This window comes from Heliangelus exortis, chromosome 11, assembly GCF_036169615.1.
Source record: "Heliangelus exortis chromosome 11, bHelExo1.hap1, whole genome shotgun sequence".
NCBI lineage: Eukaryota > Metazoa > Chordata > Aves > Apodiformes > Trochilidae > Heliangelus > Heliangelus exortis.
In genome coordinates, this window is record NC_092432.1 from 3,233,113 (window position 1) to 3,247,591 (window position 14,479).

At 48.1% G+C, this 14,479-nt stretch overlaps 1 protein-coding gene across 2 annotated transcripts in view; it reads right to left on the reverse strand.

Annotated features, from left to right (window-relative positions):
- Positions 1–9,339, reverse strand: part of ALDH1A3 (aldehyde dehydrogenase 1 family member A3) — a 32,588-nt gene extending 23,249 nt beyond the window's left edge. For both annotated transcript variants that reach the window (XM_071754216.1, XM_071754217.1), the window contains exons 1-3: positions 9,181–9,339; positions 5,525–5,629; positions 755–895 (exon numbers count right to left, since the gene is read on the reverse strand). In XM_071754216.1, coding sequence (XP_071610317.1) covers positions 755–895; positions 5,525–5,629; positions 9,181–9,282 — 348 coding nt within the window. In that variant the 5' untranslated portion in view covers positions 9,283–9,339. The remainder of the gene's footprint in view (positions 1–754; positions 896–5,524; positions 5,630–9,180) is intronic.
- Positions 9,340–14,479: the final 5,140 nt, after the last annotated feature.

Genomic DNA, 14,479 nt, shown 5'->3' on the forward strand with positions numbered 1-14,479 from the left:
GATTCCTTCAGGATAGGATGGGAGATCATTAGCAAGAGTTCTTGCATGCACAGGTCCAAGTTAACACAGCTTCATGGCTATAAAGAGATTTTCCTGAGCCAGTACATTCAGTAGGGAAAGAAACAGTTCCCACTTACACACATTTTAAACTTGGATGACATCCAGCAAGAGCAAGATACTCTTTTCAGCCCCCCACTTTAGGGGAAGGAATTTGCAAAGAAGTCAAACTGGCCTTGCACTTTTGCAATGAAAAAGGACTAAGTGAGCTGAGGTGGTTTGCAGGTTTTTTGGTCAGTTTTTGGTGGTGGTGGGTTTTTTGGTTTTGTTCTTTTGGGTTTTAGGGGGTTTGCTTGTTGTGGTTTTTTTTTGTTGTTTTGTTTTGTAGGGGATTTTTTTTTTTTTTTTTAAGATAAGAGCTGGAAGACAGCTCTGAATACTGATGACTGATAAACTAAGAAAGAATGATCATTGCTTTGAAAGTGGGTGCATATTTGTAACTGCTTCAATAACTAGCTAAAATTTTGGAGGAGTCAACCAGATAGAAGAGCTAACACCCTTCTTCTAAAAAACCTCCTAAAATCATCCTGCAGAAAGAAAGTAAAACATGAATCCTTCCTGGACTCTTCTGCCCTTCATAAAGGGAGAGAAAAGAACAACATCAGGTGGATATGGGCACAACAAAATCAGAGGGATGGAGCTGAGTTATCAGCCAGCAGTGGCTGGTTTGTCACTGCTCACCAATCACAGTACTTACTGCCAGGATGACTCTGTCCCTCTCAAGAAGATCAGCCAACTTGTGCAGGAGTCTTCCTCTGCTGAGGGCATCCATCTGTCTCCATGGAGCTCCCCTCTGGAATGCTGCCTTGGCTGCTTCCACTGCATTGTCCACATCAGGCTGGAGAAGCCACATACACAGGAGAAGTTCAGGTTACAAGGAGGGAACTGGACAACGGCACAGAAACCCCATCAGGCTGCTTCCTAAATGGTGGCTAAAACCAAGTTGTCTGACAAAACCACTTCCATTTTCCTCCTGGATTTGGACACAAGCCTGCAATAAGTTTTGAGTTTGGCTTGGACTGATAAACAACCTTGGGAGCAGAGTATGAATAGGGTCTCTCTCAAGGGTAATTTCATGCAACTGATTTGTTTAAACAAAAATCCAGAATCATGTTCCTGCCTATGTAGGATGTAAGTGACACTGGGGGAGAATGGAGAAACAAGATCCCAATTCTGATCCCTTCCCATTAGAGCTTCCCTGAGCATGACCTGAGCCTGAATCACTCTCCTCTGAGCAAGTGTGGGAAGGAAAGTCCCCCACAAGAGATCAGTTTTATCCAGGGGAACAATCACAGCTGAGATCCCACCATTCAGTCCCACTGGAACACCTGCCAGTAACAGCACACTGAAGAAGCTCCCTTAGACCCCACATCACACTTTAAACAAGTTTTCCCTTAGCAGTGATTAATTAGCTTCTGTGACCAGGCTGGGAGCAGAGGACTGGGTCTGCAGTGGCCCAGGTCACAATGCAGCATGCCCTGGGTGCCAAGAGACTTCCCATCAGCCTGGCACTCACAGGAACAGGAATGATGATGGCTGAGCAGGCAAAGAACTTCAGATCTTTCCCATCTTCTAAATATTGAATCATAGAACTGGCTGGGTTGGAAGGGACCTCAGAGATCATCAAGTCCAACCCTTGAAGTACCTGAAGCTCCTGCAGACACTACTTGTCTCCATTCCTGCCTTTTTTCTCAGACATGCTGGCTACACACAGTGGCTTGGAGCCCACAGTCACCATCACACAAGCAAAAAAGGTTTTCCCAAAACACCTTACAGGGGGTATCACCACCAAGTGAGGTCTTGTGAGCCTGCAGAGCCTCGATAGGCCTGAGAGACCAGCAAAAACAAGGAAATTCTTCAGGAAGGTTGAAATGCCATTCTTAATCCACCCTGTTATGACTAGGCATTAGGGGAGTCTGAATGGCATGCTCAGTGCAGGCATGTTGCAATAGGTAGGCACAATGCGTGACAAAGAGAGGCCTGACTGTCAAGGTGCCAGGGACACCCTGGGGTGTTCAAAACCACAAGGAGGAGGCCTCTGCATCCTGGTGCTCAGCTCTGAGCCATGCAGATTTACTGAGCATTACATAAAAAGCTCCTCTAAGAGAATATTAAGACTGCAAAGACGAGCACTGCAGCGTTGGGAAATGCCTGCAAACCTTTCCTACCCACCCTGGATGTTTGCAGTATGATCCAAGCCCCAGTTACACAACCACATACCAGCTTCCCCTCAGCAAACTCACACTGTTCTTTGTTCTAAGATACCTCCTCCACCTTCCTCCTCTACCCCAAGTCCTGTTCATCACTGCTCCATTTCTATCCTGCCCCTTTTTCATCTCTCCTGCCTCAGCTGCTGTAGAGCATCACCCCACTGGCTTTGTGTGTATAGAAAACACCTGTGAAAAGAAAAAAAAAAAAAGTTCCAGGGATGGAGCACACTCCATGGAGACTGTGTCTTGACTTCATTTACTCACTTTTTTTGGGAAGGCAGGAGTATGCCATAGTTTCACAATTAGAAGAGGTTCAGAACTTACCTGTGCCCCTGCAAACCAAGCTCTGCAAGCAGCTTCCACACTGCACTGCTCCAATGTTTGAACTGAAGCTCAGACCAGCTCCAAACAGCAGCTGAACAGCCCAAAGTCTCCAAACCCATTATGTTATTATAATCATTATATGGTTATAACATTCCTGCAGCCTCTCACTGCAGTCTGAAGGGGGCAAGATGACTGTGAACACCACCACTTACAGTCCTTCAGAGATCTACATGGGAGAGTCAACTGCTTAGAAATGATCATGACAGATGCTCCAGAGCTTAAAGTGACAGCTGTGGACCTGCTGCCCAAGTTCTGTGGCAGCCAGATGAGCTGGAGTCTCCTTTGAGGAAGGAGCACCTTTTCCCTGCCCCTGGTGGGTATCAGCAAGCTGCTAGAAGAAAAAAAAAGCTTAAGTGTTATCAGCAGCAATGGTGCAAATATTTTTGCTTTCATGTGGTAACACCAAATCAGGGTGGATGTTGTGGGGCTGCACACCTGAGAGGGAGCAGAAATGGAATGAAGAAAGTTACTCCTCCATTATCATCCTGACATTATCATCATGGACCAAGCCATTATCTGGGAGGCAAAAAGCCTCCAAGCATCAAGTGGAAGCATTTGCCATTTTCAGTGCTTCATTTTCCACCCAGGATTTTCCTTTATCCCTCCCCAACTATCCCCATCAAGGGCAATTGCAGCTTAAATTCTGTAATAAAAAGAACAAACAACAAAAGGTTTGCTCCCAGCCTCCTCATAAAAGCATTGGCCAAGTTTCAGCACCAGACTCAACTGTCATTGCTGAGATAAAGGCTGCCAAATTCCCACCCCTCATGTGCAGGATAAGCAAAACACACTCTGCACAGCCAGGAAGGGACAGGTTTCTGTGCAGGGGTAGGGAAGTGGTGTTCTGCTCCCAGAGCACAGTACATCTGCAGCCAGAGCCAGTACCAGGAATTGTCACTCCTGTGGTGGTAACTGAGCAGCACAACCAAGGATGGTGGCACATGGGGACAAGCATGAAAAGCACCATGAAAATACAACTCTCCCTTTTCTGCAGGAACTCCAACAGCCTGGAGTTACAGACCTGGGAAATCTCAGAGGACTCAGTTTGCCAGAGGACAGTGGGACACTGCCAAGTGTCACCAGCAGGCAAAGAGCTGGTTTGGAATGCATCTCACCCATGACTCTGTCTTCTAACCAAAGCAGATCTGGGTCTAATCCCACTCAGTCCCTTGCAAAAAAACTACTTAAAGTAAAAAATATTTTTCTTTTCAAAAGTGTGATGTCAAGGCGTGGAAGAAGAGGCTTTCAGCACCCAAGGTGCAGCAAACTTACATTCCTGCCTCCAATTATTCTGTGCACTAAGGAGTCAGCAACCTCTGCTGAGCACCCACAGGCAGAGAGCCCCAAGGAAAGGTTTGCAGTGACTCTCTTGCAAGTTGGAAGCTGAAAGTCATCCTTGAATTCAGGCAGGGACAAGTCTCAAGGAGGCAAGCTGCAGAACTGGCCTTTTAGTTCTGCATAACAGTCTTCTTTAACCAAGTCATTAAGAAGCAGGCTTGAGACACTCATGTAATGCTCTGTAACTGCTTGAGGAGACACAGGGAACAATAACAACATCATAGTTTCTGCCTAACAAAATCCAGTTGCATCAGAGTTAGCTTCAACTCCACTGTTTTCAGGTCCCTGCAATTAAACACAGTGGTGTCCTACCCAGTTAGTATAAAGAAATTACACAGAACGTTGGGTTCTGCCTCAATCTTTAACTGCCCCATGATCCCAATGGGTCTCAGAGGTTGCTTTAATGCCATCCAAAAAGAACAGCTCCTCACACACCATTGCATGCAGGCTGGAGATTTGTACTGCCAAGAAGTTTTCTCCCATCTCCAGAAGGGCCAAGCTCTGTACTCTACACATCTTAACACCAGAAAACACATTGCCCCTGCTCAACTGGTATCACTCCTGCTAGAAAAGGCTCTCCAGGGCAGCTACCTGGGCTGCAAACCAGGCACTGGGCCTCACAAGTGTTGGGCAAGCTGTGATACAACAGCTGAACAACTGTTGAAAAGAAGAGACAACAGTGAAGGAGAAATGCCCACACTGCCAATCACTTCTACCAGCAATGAAGACCCAAAGCCTTGGTAGAACAGAGAAGCTGTGAATCACCTTCCCATGACATACTCTAAAAAAGACAGCTCTTGGGCCAGCTCTTTCCCACAGATCAGGACAGTTAGCCCATATGTGATGAGCTGTTTTGGAAAAAAAGTGACACATTTGGTTGTCCCTCACCTCAGGATGTTAACAAGCCCAAGCAGTCATGTCCCAGGCTACTCTACAGTGCACCAGGGCCAGGGACTACTGAAGTTCTTGAGATACTGGTGTGGTTTTAACTGAGAGATGCCACATTTGTGCAGAGGAGGCCAGAACCCATTATACCAACTGGAAAAGCAGCACCACATCTCTAGCAGAAAGTGGGGAGTATTTGCATGACTGAGCTTAAAGTCTCCCAAGCACTCAGGTTACTTGTTTATTAAAAAAAAAAATAAAAATTGAGTTTCAGTGCTGTGTCTGCAACAGGCTGCCATGCAGGTTGTGTACAAACCATTCCCAACACAAGGCCCAAGTCCTGTCAGGGATGTGCACACCCCACCACTGCTGTTTCCTCAGACTTGCTGCTTCCTTCCAGTCTATAGCACAAGAATGATGCTGAACCTCATTCCTCTCAGTGTTCAGCAGGCAGTTCCTACCAGGGAAAATGACTCTGTTGAGATGGACAGGATTGATCCCACCCATCCTGTGTAATTCTTGAGCAGCACATCTACTGACCCAGTCCTCCAGCTTAGTCTGGCCAGGTGTTGGAGGCCATTTTTCCCTCTGTGTGCTTCCAGAAGGGATTCCCTTGGAAGCTTTTGCACTGCCCTCCCAACACCACTTACCTTGTCTCCTTCCTCAATGTCACAGATTTTCTCCAGCGTTGAAGGGTTGTAGGTGGGGAACTTCTTTCCACTTGTAGACTCATGCCATTCGTTGTTAATGAATATCTGAGGAGAGAGCAGGGAGAGTGGGATGGGGAGGAGAAAGAATATAAAAAAAAACAACCAATCTGATATAGACAATGCAAAAAACCACATGTACTCCTCAAAGATCCCGAGGGCTCTTCAGTTTCCATTGATGGCAGAGGCAAGTGTGGTCAGTCTCTCTCCTGGGGAGACTGTTTATGATACAGACAGCATTTATCCAAACTAGAACCTGAGCCAGAGAATGGAGGAAACAGCCTCTCAGTTAGCTCTGAGCAGGAGGGACACAGAGGATGGTGCCCACTCAGTGTAACACCATAATTCAGCAAGGAGAAACAGACAGTTTTTGAAATACATCTCCATGGGAACAGCAAGCAGACACCAAGAGAAACTCCCACAGTTCAGGCAAAAGGAGCCCCTTGTGACACGTTACAAATGAAATGTCAGTGAGTTGGGTGTTTGTAGCCTGCCCGGGGCTATTTCCACCCCTTGCCCACCCTCCCTCCCCGGGGCTGTCTGGTGGAGGGGAAGCAGTGGCTCTGTTCTACCCCACCATCCTCCTCACAGCCTAGATCAAGCCTCTCACGTCACTTGGAGTCATCTGTGACAAGATTTAAGTGTTTCAAAATATTGCATTTCCAGAGCAAGAACAAACAGTCCCAGTGTTGCGCAACTGGAAATGCATTAAATACAAGAGTGTTGTTACTGAGTGTAAACAGAACATGAATACCTATACACAATTAATTGATTCAACATGCATCTTATCCACACTGTGATCTAACTTGGCAGTGTTAGATTTTATAAATATACTTTAAGTAAAGATTAGATGAAGTAATCTTTATTAGTAGCCTGTTAGTGGCTGTAAGCTAGTACTTTTACTTGGAAGTCTTCCACATTTGCAATCTTGTTTATGAGTCTCTCCACACCACCAGGACATTAATGGTGCATCCCTTACATTTGGAATTCCCACTCCTTTGGGTCATAGTTTTCTTTCCTCGGGCAGCTTTTTTCCTGAAAGGAGTTTCTCCGTGCAATTGCTGCAAAAAGCATCCAAGATGTAACTGGTGTAAAAAGCTGCACTTTTGGACCCAGCATTTTCAGAGAGGTTGAGAAAAAGAAAATTTTGGTAAAGAAGTTGTCAAGTGAAGTCACAAGATACACTGTTCAGAACGTTAACTGGCTTGACACTTAGGCTCCCAAACTACCTCTTATTATCCAACTGCTGCACTTTAACATTTACACATTTTAACTTCAGTTTTCCTTTGTTTCACTAATGAACAAAGTCACATTAGAAATGTTTGAGGTAAGACAGGAACTATAAAGTTACAGCATCAAGTACATGCTCACAAACTGGAGACTGGGGAAGGATACTGGTTTCCCTCTGCATTCAACATTAATTCTATGTGAAAGGATTGGGTTGGGAAAGTGATGTTCCTATGAGAAGCAGTAAAACACAGCAGTGACAAGATCAGGCTGCTTTAAATGTAACATATATCCTGGCATCTTTCTGGGAACCACACCACAGAGCCTGAATCTTTAGTGCCAGGAGCTGAACTCCAACAGAACAACATATCAGCTGTTCATGCTTCATACCCAGGATTTTGGACACAAAATTGTGGACAGATAAGTTCCATCACGCACCCATGACAAGCATTAAACTGCTGTATAAGCAAGACCTTTGTTGAAAACTGTTCCTCTTCCCCTGCCCTGTTAACTGGTAGAACCAAAAATAAAAAAAATCGCCGCTAAGCAGAGGAAAGTGTGCCGTCAGCTGTAAACATCTGGTGAAACTCAGAGCCTGCAGAAAACCTCTCACAGTTTCATGAAAACTGACTGCAGCTCATTATTTTCTCAGATGCACCGGGAGCATCAGATCAAGTCTCAAATTCACACTTTTAATTTACAGTGGTTTCCACTTTTAAGAGACTACCTCGATACCTTTAGCGCACGGAGTCTCTGGCAAAACTCGGGAGAATAAAAAAACAAAAATGCGTTTCAAGCATACGTGGCTGCAAAATCAGATCCCAAAGGAGTATTTAAAAGTGTTCACAACAATAAAAATAACAAAACCCAGAACATTTGAATGTTTAAGGAGGGCTCTGATGGCCGTGTCCATTTTGGACGCAGAAAAGAGCCGTTTGTGCAGCACCGCGCCATTCTGCAATCAGCAGCTGCAGATCCAATTTGCTGCTAGACAAGAAGTTTATCTAACAAAGAAAAAGTAGATAAATTTGGGACTTTAAAAATTAACCTAGCCCGATGCTCACCACCGATTTCTAATCTGTTTCAGTGCTTCGGATGCATAATTCAAATCAACACCTTACTGGATAAGCTATCACTGTTTACTCCTCACTGCAAGAGGATGAGCTTCACAAGTTCTGCTCTTCTATTTTAACACAGAAATATAACAATAATTAATATGCTCGTTTAACCCCTCCAGCTCTTTTTAACACAGCCACATAGTTCAAATTATGGCAGTCTAGTCTGCCCAGGATATTTTCCCCACTGTACAGGACTGTGGGGCCAGGCTGCTATGGAACAAAAAGCAACGGGGCTGCCGCAGAGCTACGGCTGCTCCGGGGAGCGGGGATTTCCGCAGCGGCCACCAGCCCAGCACCACCAGCAGCCTCACCTCTGAGGGACAGAGTTACCAAACTCAGGAGCCTTTGGTTAACTCTGGAAGGTCAGGAGCCACTGTTTAAGGGTCAGGTGAAGAGAAGATGGGTGGAAAGCTGAGATCCAGGTTTGTGTGGGCTCGTTGCCCGGCTCCCCACCTTACAGGGAGGGATTTGGAGGAGCTCTGTTGGGACAGCAAGCCACCAAGAAGATGTCCATGAACACAGCTCCAACAGGGTCACCCCAGTCCTGTCACACAGCCCTTTGAGAAGGTCAGGTCCTGCAGGACCCTCCTGAACACTCCATGGATTTTCAAGAACCCAAACCCACACAAACCCCCCCTGACACTGAACCCGCTCCCATCACAGGGCAGCTCCACATCAGCTCAAAGACAGCTGCACCAAACCCAAGCAAGCAGCTTCCTCACAGGTAAACCCCACCTCACCTCTGCCTGGACTCACCACATCCAAATCTCATTTCCCTGAGCTCTAAACGTGGTGCCAAAAGGATTTCCCAAGCGGATCTGTGAGCGGGGCGCTGGAGCAGATGGCATCCAGGGGGACCAGGAGGGGACAGGCACCACACAACAGGCCTTGCCCCGATCAGCACCACAGGCTGTCACACAGCCAGGGGAAAGGTGCCTGGGGACACCTGAGGTAGCACCACAAGCTTTTTTTAATTTTTTTTCCCCTCAAAATTAAGTTGGTTTCTTGGGGTGAATGCAGCTCCCCCTCAAAATGCCACAGTCCTCTGGTTGACCCACTCACTCAACCACCCTTACAACCCTGTCATCTAGGGCAGCACAGGGAATAAAAACACTTTTTTTAAAAAATTAAGAAAAACGACGGCGAGGGAGAAAACTTTATAAAAAATAAAATACTTCGCCACCAGCACGACTCCACCGAGCACCAGCGATGCCACAAGCGAAGCCAGCCGCCCACCTCCCCTCGCCGGCTCACCTTGGTGTACTTCACTTCCAAACTCCGCAAGGGCCGCGGCAACGGCGGCGGCATCTTCCTGTCAGGCTGCCCGTTCTCCACGGCACCGTTGAGGGCGGCCATGGCCGCGCCGTCGAACCCGCGCCGCCCTCTGCCGCCGCCAGCCCCTCCGCACCGCCTTAAGAGCGGCGCGCGCCGGCCGCCGCCGCCCGCCCCCATTGGCCGCCGCCCCGCCCCGCCCCCCCGCCTCGCGCCCCGCCCCCCGCCCCGTCGCGCGGCCCGCAGGTAACGGGCGGTGCCCGCCCCGCCGAGGAACCGCGGCCGCTGAGGCTCGGGGGGCGCCCGCGGACTGCGGCCAACGGCTCCCGGATCCCCGCACCGCGCTCCCGCACAGCGCTCCCCTCAGAACTTCCCTCAGGGCTCCCGCACAGCTCTGTCCTCAGAACTTCCCTCAGGGCTCCCGCACAGCGCTCCCCTCAGAACTTCCCTCAGGGCTCCCGCACAGCGCTCCCCTCAGCGCTCCCTCAGGGCTCCTGCACAGCGCCCGCAGTGCTCCCCTCAGGGCTCTCCTTAGCGCTCCCCTCAGAACTCCCCTCAGGGCTCCCACACAGCACCCGCAGCGCTCCCCTCAGAACTCCCCGCAGGACTCCACCACAGCACCCATAGTGTTCATTCCCCTCAGGACTCCTGAAAAGCACTCCCCGCAGTGCTCCCCTCAGGACTCCCGCACAGTGCTCGCAGCGCTCCCCTCAGGGCTCCATCACATCACCCACAGCACTCCCTGCTCCCTTCAGGGCTTCCTTAGAGCTCCCTCAGTCCTCTCCCTAATGCTCCCACAGTTGTCGTCCCCGAGCTCCCCGCAGATTTTCCACAGGACTCCTCCATGGTCCCCTCAGGGACCCCCTCGTGTCAGTGTTCTCTTTAGGGATCCCCTTGGGTCTCCCCCCAGAACTCCCTCCAGGGCTGCCCACAGGACCCCCACAGGTCTCCCCCACGAGGCCATGGCGATGGGAGAGCTCTCTGCTTGGAGGTGGCTGTCGGTCAGGGTCTTGTTCCTGGTGTGGGTGGTGCAGGAAGGGACCCTGTGCCTACCAGCACCCTGGCTTTTTCCAGACTGGACATGCCCTCTGCTGCCTTCTGCCTCTGCATCCCACACAAACCTACCCAAACATCAAAACCAAGAGGATGCTTGCCCTGGCCCCCATGGGAATACCCCTGCTTGAGCCCAGGCACGGTGTCAGGGAGTGCATTGTCTGGAAGGTTCCCCCCCCACCACCATTTGTCATCTTACAACTTCCCCCTATGGCTACAAAAGGCCTTTCTGTGCTGTTCCTGGTGCCCCAACTTCCTTACCCCAGCCTGCTACACCCCACCCTTCACTCTGTAGAGCTTCCTGGGGCTGCTCAACAAAAGGAAAAAGAATTACATCAAGTGCCTGAAGTGACACTGACAGCAGCTCCCCCACATCCCGTGTGTGTGCGTATTGGAGTCCGGGGCCAGCTTGACCATCCCAGTTTGATTCTCCCACCCAAAGAACTTCAGGCTACCAGGGCAGGACCAGGTGAAACTTCCTACAGTGGTAACCAACACAGAGTCAACCTCCAGGCACAGTGTCCCTAGCAGCTTACTCTGAACTTTGAGAAAGGTGCAGGCTTTCAAGAAGTCCTAAAGGATATGGAACATGTCTAAAGTGACAGCTCTAGGCTCTGCGCCTGAACAAGTTCATTATGTGTTGCTTAACTTCATTCTGAATAAAATATGTGTAAGTCTTTTGCAGGCTGGGGGCCAGGACACTAGGAGCACCCTTACACCCACACACACATGGAAGATGATACAACATATTTTCCATATAACAAGTGGCGAGGTGCCAGGAGTTATCTTCCAAAAATGTTTCACAGAATCTGTAATCCCCAGCAATAGTCAGCATTTTGCTGTTAGAATGCTTAAAAATACTCAGCAGATAGCAGATAGCCTGTGATATCATAACAGCATAAGAGTTAGTGCTGATTCAGAAGGGAAAGTACCACTGATGAACCAAACACCACTTCCTTCAGCTTGCAAGATATTCTTGGAGGTCTTTTTCCCAGGTGAAAACCTACCTGATGGTGCTTGGTTCCTGAGAGCTGCCAATAGCACAAAGGAAGATTTATTTTTTTTTTTCCCCTACAATCTGCTTAACTTTAACAAATCACTGATTTCTTTGACCTGTCAGTACTGAAGGACTCATCCTGCTGAGCAAGATGAAATGTTCTCTTTGGATGGGAAGGTGCTTCAGTTATAAATAATTTGTGGGAATATTGTTGGCAGAATCCAATGAGCGTTCTCAGAAAACAGACAAATTACATCAGCAGAAATGTTTATTTCCAAGCTGTCCATTTTTAACTACCCAGTTGCTATTTCTCACAAAAGCTACAAAAGCATCAAAACTAGAAGAATCTCTGAACAAAATCCTGACATATTCCTAGTCCAAATAAAGAGTATTTCAGACCCAAGCTATCCGTAGATGTCATCAATGGAACCATGAAGTGACTGATAGGATGTGCAAGTTAAAGCCTGAGCTGGAAGACACTTCTGTCTATTCCCTCTGGAAAAGAAAGAATCTGGCCCCATTTTAGGGCCAGCAGCATGGTCTGACAACTGAGCTTTTTTAGGCATCTAATAATTTGCCATTTCTGGTTTTTACCATAATGGATAACAACAATACATGTAATAATTTAGTAGTTCAAATATCAGGGAGAGGAGAAATAATTTTAGAGGTGGCATGATAATGATAGAATTGGTAGAACTGATCTGTTTCTGTCTGTATTTTGCCCACAGAAATGCCCAGCTGAAGTGGAAAGTGCTCTTGTAACGAGGGGACAAAATATCTGAGCAAGGAGAGAGATGAATAAGAAGTTCCAGGACAAGCAGTGTCCAGAGAGTCATCCCAGTGGATTGTCTGATGTGGAATGATCTTGTCTCTTATCTCTCATGAGGAAGATTTTTCACAAGACGTTCCTAGGAAAATTATTTTAGGCAATATTGCTGATGTTGGTGTAGCTTGAGACATATCTAAGGAGAATTTCCACAGGCAGGACTTGGGGATGTGTAAGGCTTTTAAAACACTGTACAAAGTGGATGAATTGTGAGTCAGTGACATATGAAGGAGCCAAGATGACAAACTTTAACTAATGTACAGAGCTGTACATGGTATTTCCCTTAGTAAGGTCACAAGAAGAATAACAACAAGTTCCATCACCACAGAGTTTTGTAGACACTGGTGTGGGGCAGACTTGGTCCTAACACAACCAGGAACAACTCCACCAGGCTCAGGAGCTGTGTCCTCTGCTGCTGGTGCTTGTATCAGATCCCCAGAGGTGGAAACACTGGCTCCTCCAGAGTGCTGATGGGTGAGCTCAGCAGGAGATGCCCTAAAAACAGAGCCCTGAGCAGCAACAAAGTGAGAGACATTTTAAATTCACCCCCACGCTCTGGGAGGGCCAGGCCACCATCCAGATAGAAGCAGCAAAAAAAATATGGGGTTTACCTAAGTCCTTAACAGTTGATAAATGTGTCAGAAACAGAGGAAAAGAGTCTGTTAGTGAGAGGTCACATTGTTCTGGAGTCACCCTGGTGTCTTCACCCTGTTGCAGCAGGGTTTGCAGAGATGTCTGCAATGTCCATCCTGGACCTGCTGCCCTGAGTGCCACAGCTGCCATGTCACAGAACCACAGAATCACAGAATGGTTTGGAAGGAACCTCAAACACCACCAAGATCCAAGCCCCCTGCATGGGTAGGGACCCTTCCCACTAGCTCCCTGCTTCTTTGCAGAGCCCCCTCTTGCAGGGAGGTTCTAGGCTGCAGCTGCACCAGCTCTTCTCTGTCAGCCAGCACCACGATTGCCTTTCCTCTGCTGGGTCAGACATCCACACTTTTCAATCTGCCACCATGAATTAGACCTGAGCCCACTTTTCTGTGCCAGTCTGGATGTGTTTGTGCTACGATGCAGCTGCCTCCCTGTCTGCTATGGATGCCAAAGGTCTCTGCAGGACTGAATTTCACTGGCTTCCCCACCTTATTGAACCATAATGAAGGGACTATTGCTGGTGGAAACTCCTCCTCCAAATACAGGCTGCTCCTGTGCACGTGTCTCATTCCTGGCTCCACACCTGGAGTGCAAGGGGGTTGTATCCAAAGGATCAGGGAAGACATCTCCAGACCACCTGAGAGCACGAGGGTTCTAGACCAACCTTGGCATCCTGCCCCAGGGATGAAGTCATATTTGGCAGTGGGGCAGATGGACCTACAGGACCCTGGCACAGCCAGGAGTGGCAAGGCCACTGAGAGCTGCTGTGTAAGTTGGCATTTCAATGATATTTTACATCAAGACTCAAGCTGACCAGAATTCCTGTAGCTGTGTAGCTAACATGGCACAGAGCCAAAGCTGCTTCTGCTTACTTTACACATACCCAGAAGCACATCCACACACACAAACATAAATAATAAACAATCTACTTCAGGCTACTGAAGCTGTAAACTCCGGCACTCAACAGTGAGGAGTGATCAGAATTTGCCTGGTTTTGTGCCTCCTGATGATCCACGACTGAGTTACTGTCCTGGTTTGGGCCAGGATAAAGGTGATTTTGTGTCTTGTACTTTTGCTTTTAGCTAAGTCTCTTGTAAGTAGTTGCACTTGCTGAAATTAACAGCAAGTTTCTCAGACAGTGTGTGTTTCTAGGACTGATAACACTCGATGTTTATAGTTACTGCTAGAGACTGGTGTGCAGAGCCAAGGACACTGCTCAGCTCTGTGGAAAACATTTTTACCCTCCAGGAGGATAAAGAGGTCCCACCTGCAGCCTCCTTTGGGGAGGAACGGACAAGATAGATGCCAGAATTGACCAAACAGAGTATTCCATCTCATATACATCATCCTCAGTATAAATTTGAGGCATCATGAGGGCCAAGCCATGCTTCCAGCTTCCGGCTGCCTGCCCTTCCTGCCCTTCCTGCTTCCCTTCCTTCACCCAGCATCCTGGAAGAATCCCATCCACTTGCCTGTGGTCCTGATCCATGCCAGCCCATATCTGTGTGTTCCTGCCTCCAGTCCCCAACTGCTGCTGACTCCAGGAGTCCAGCCTGGACATTCCCAGGGCTGCCCTGCAGCCTCGGTGGTGACGTGAGAGTTATTGGGGGAAAGGGGGGAGGAACGTGGTATCCATTTTCCTGTATATTTGTATATATTAAGTAATTTTTCCTATTTATCATTACTGTTTCATTAAAGTTGTGTAGTTCAGTTTCCAACCCATCAGTCTCTCTCCCTTATTCTCTCTCCTTACT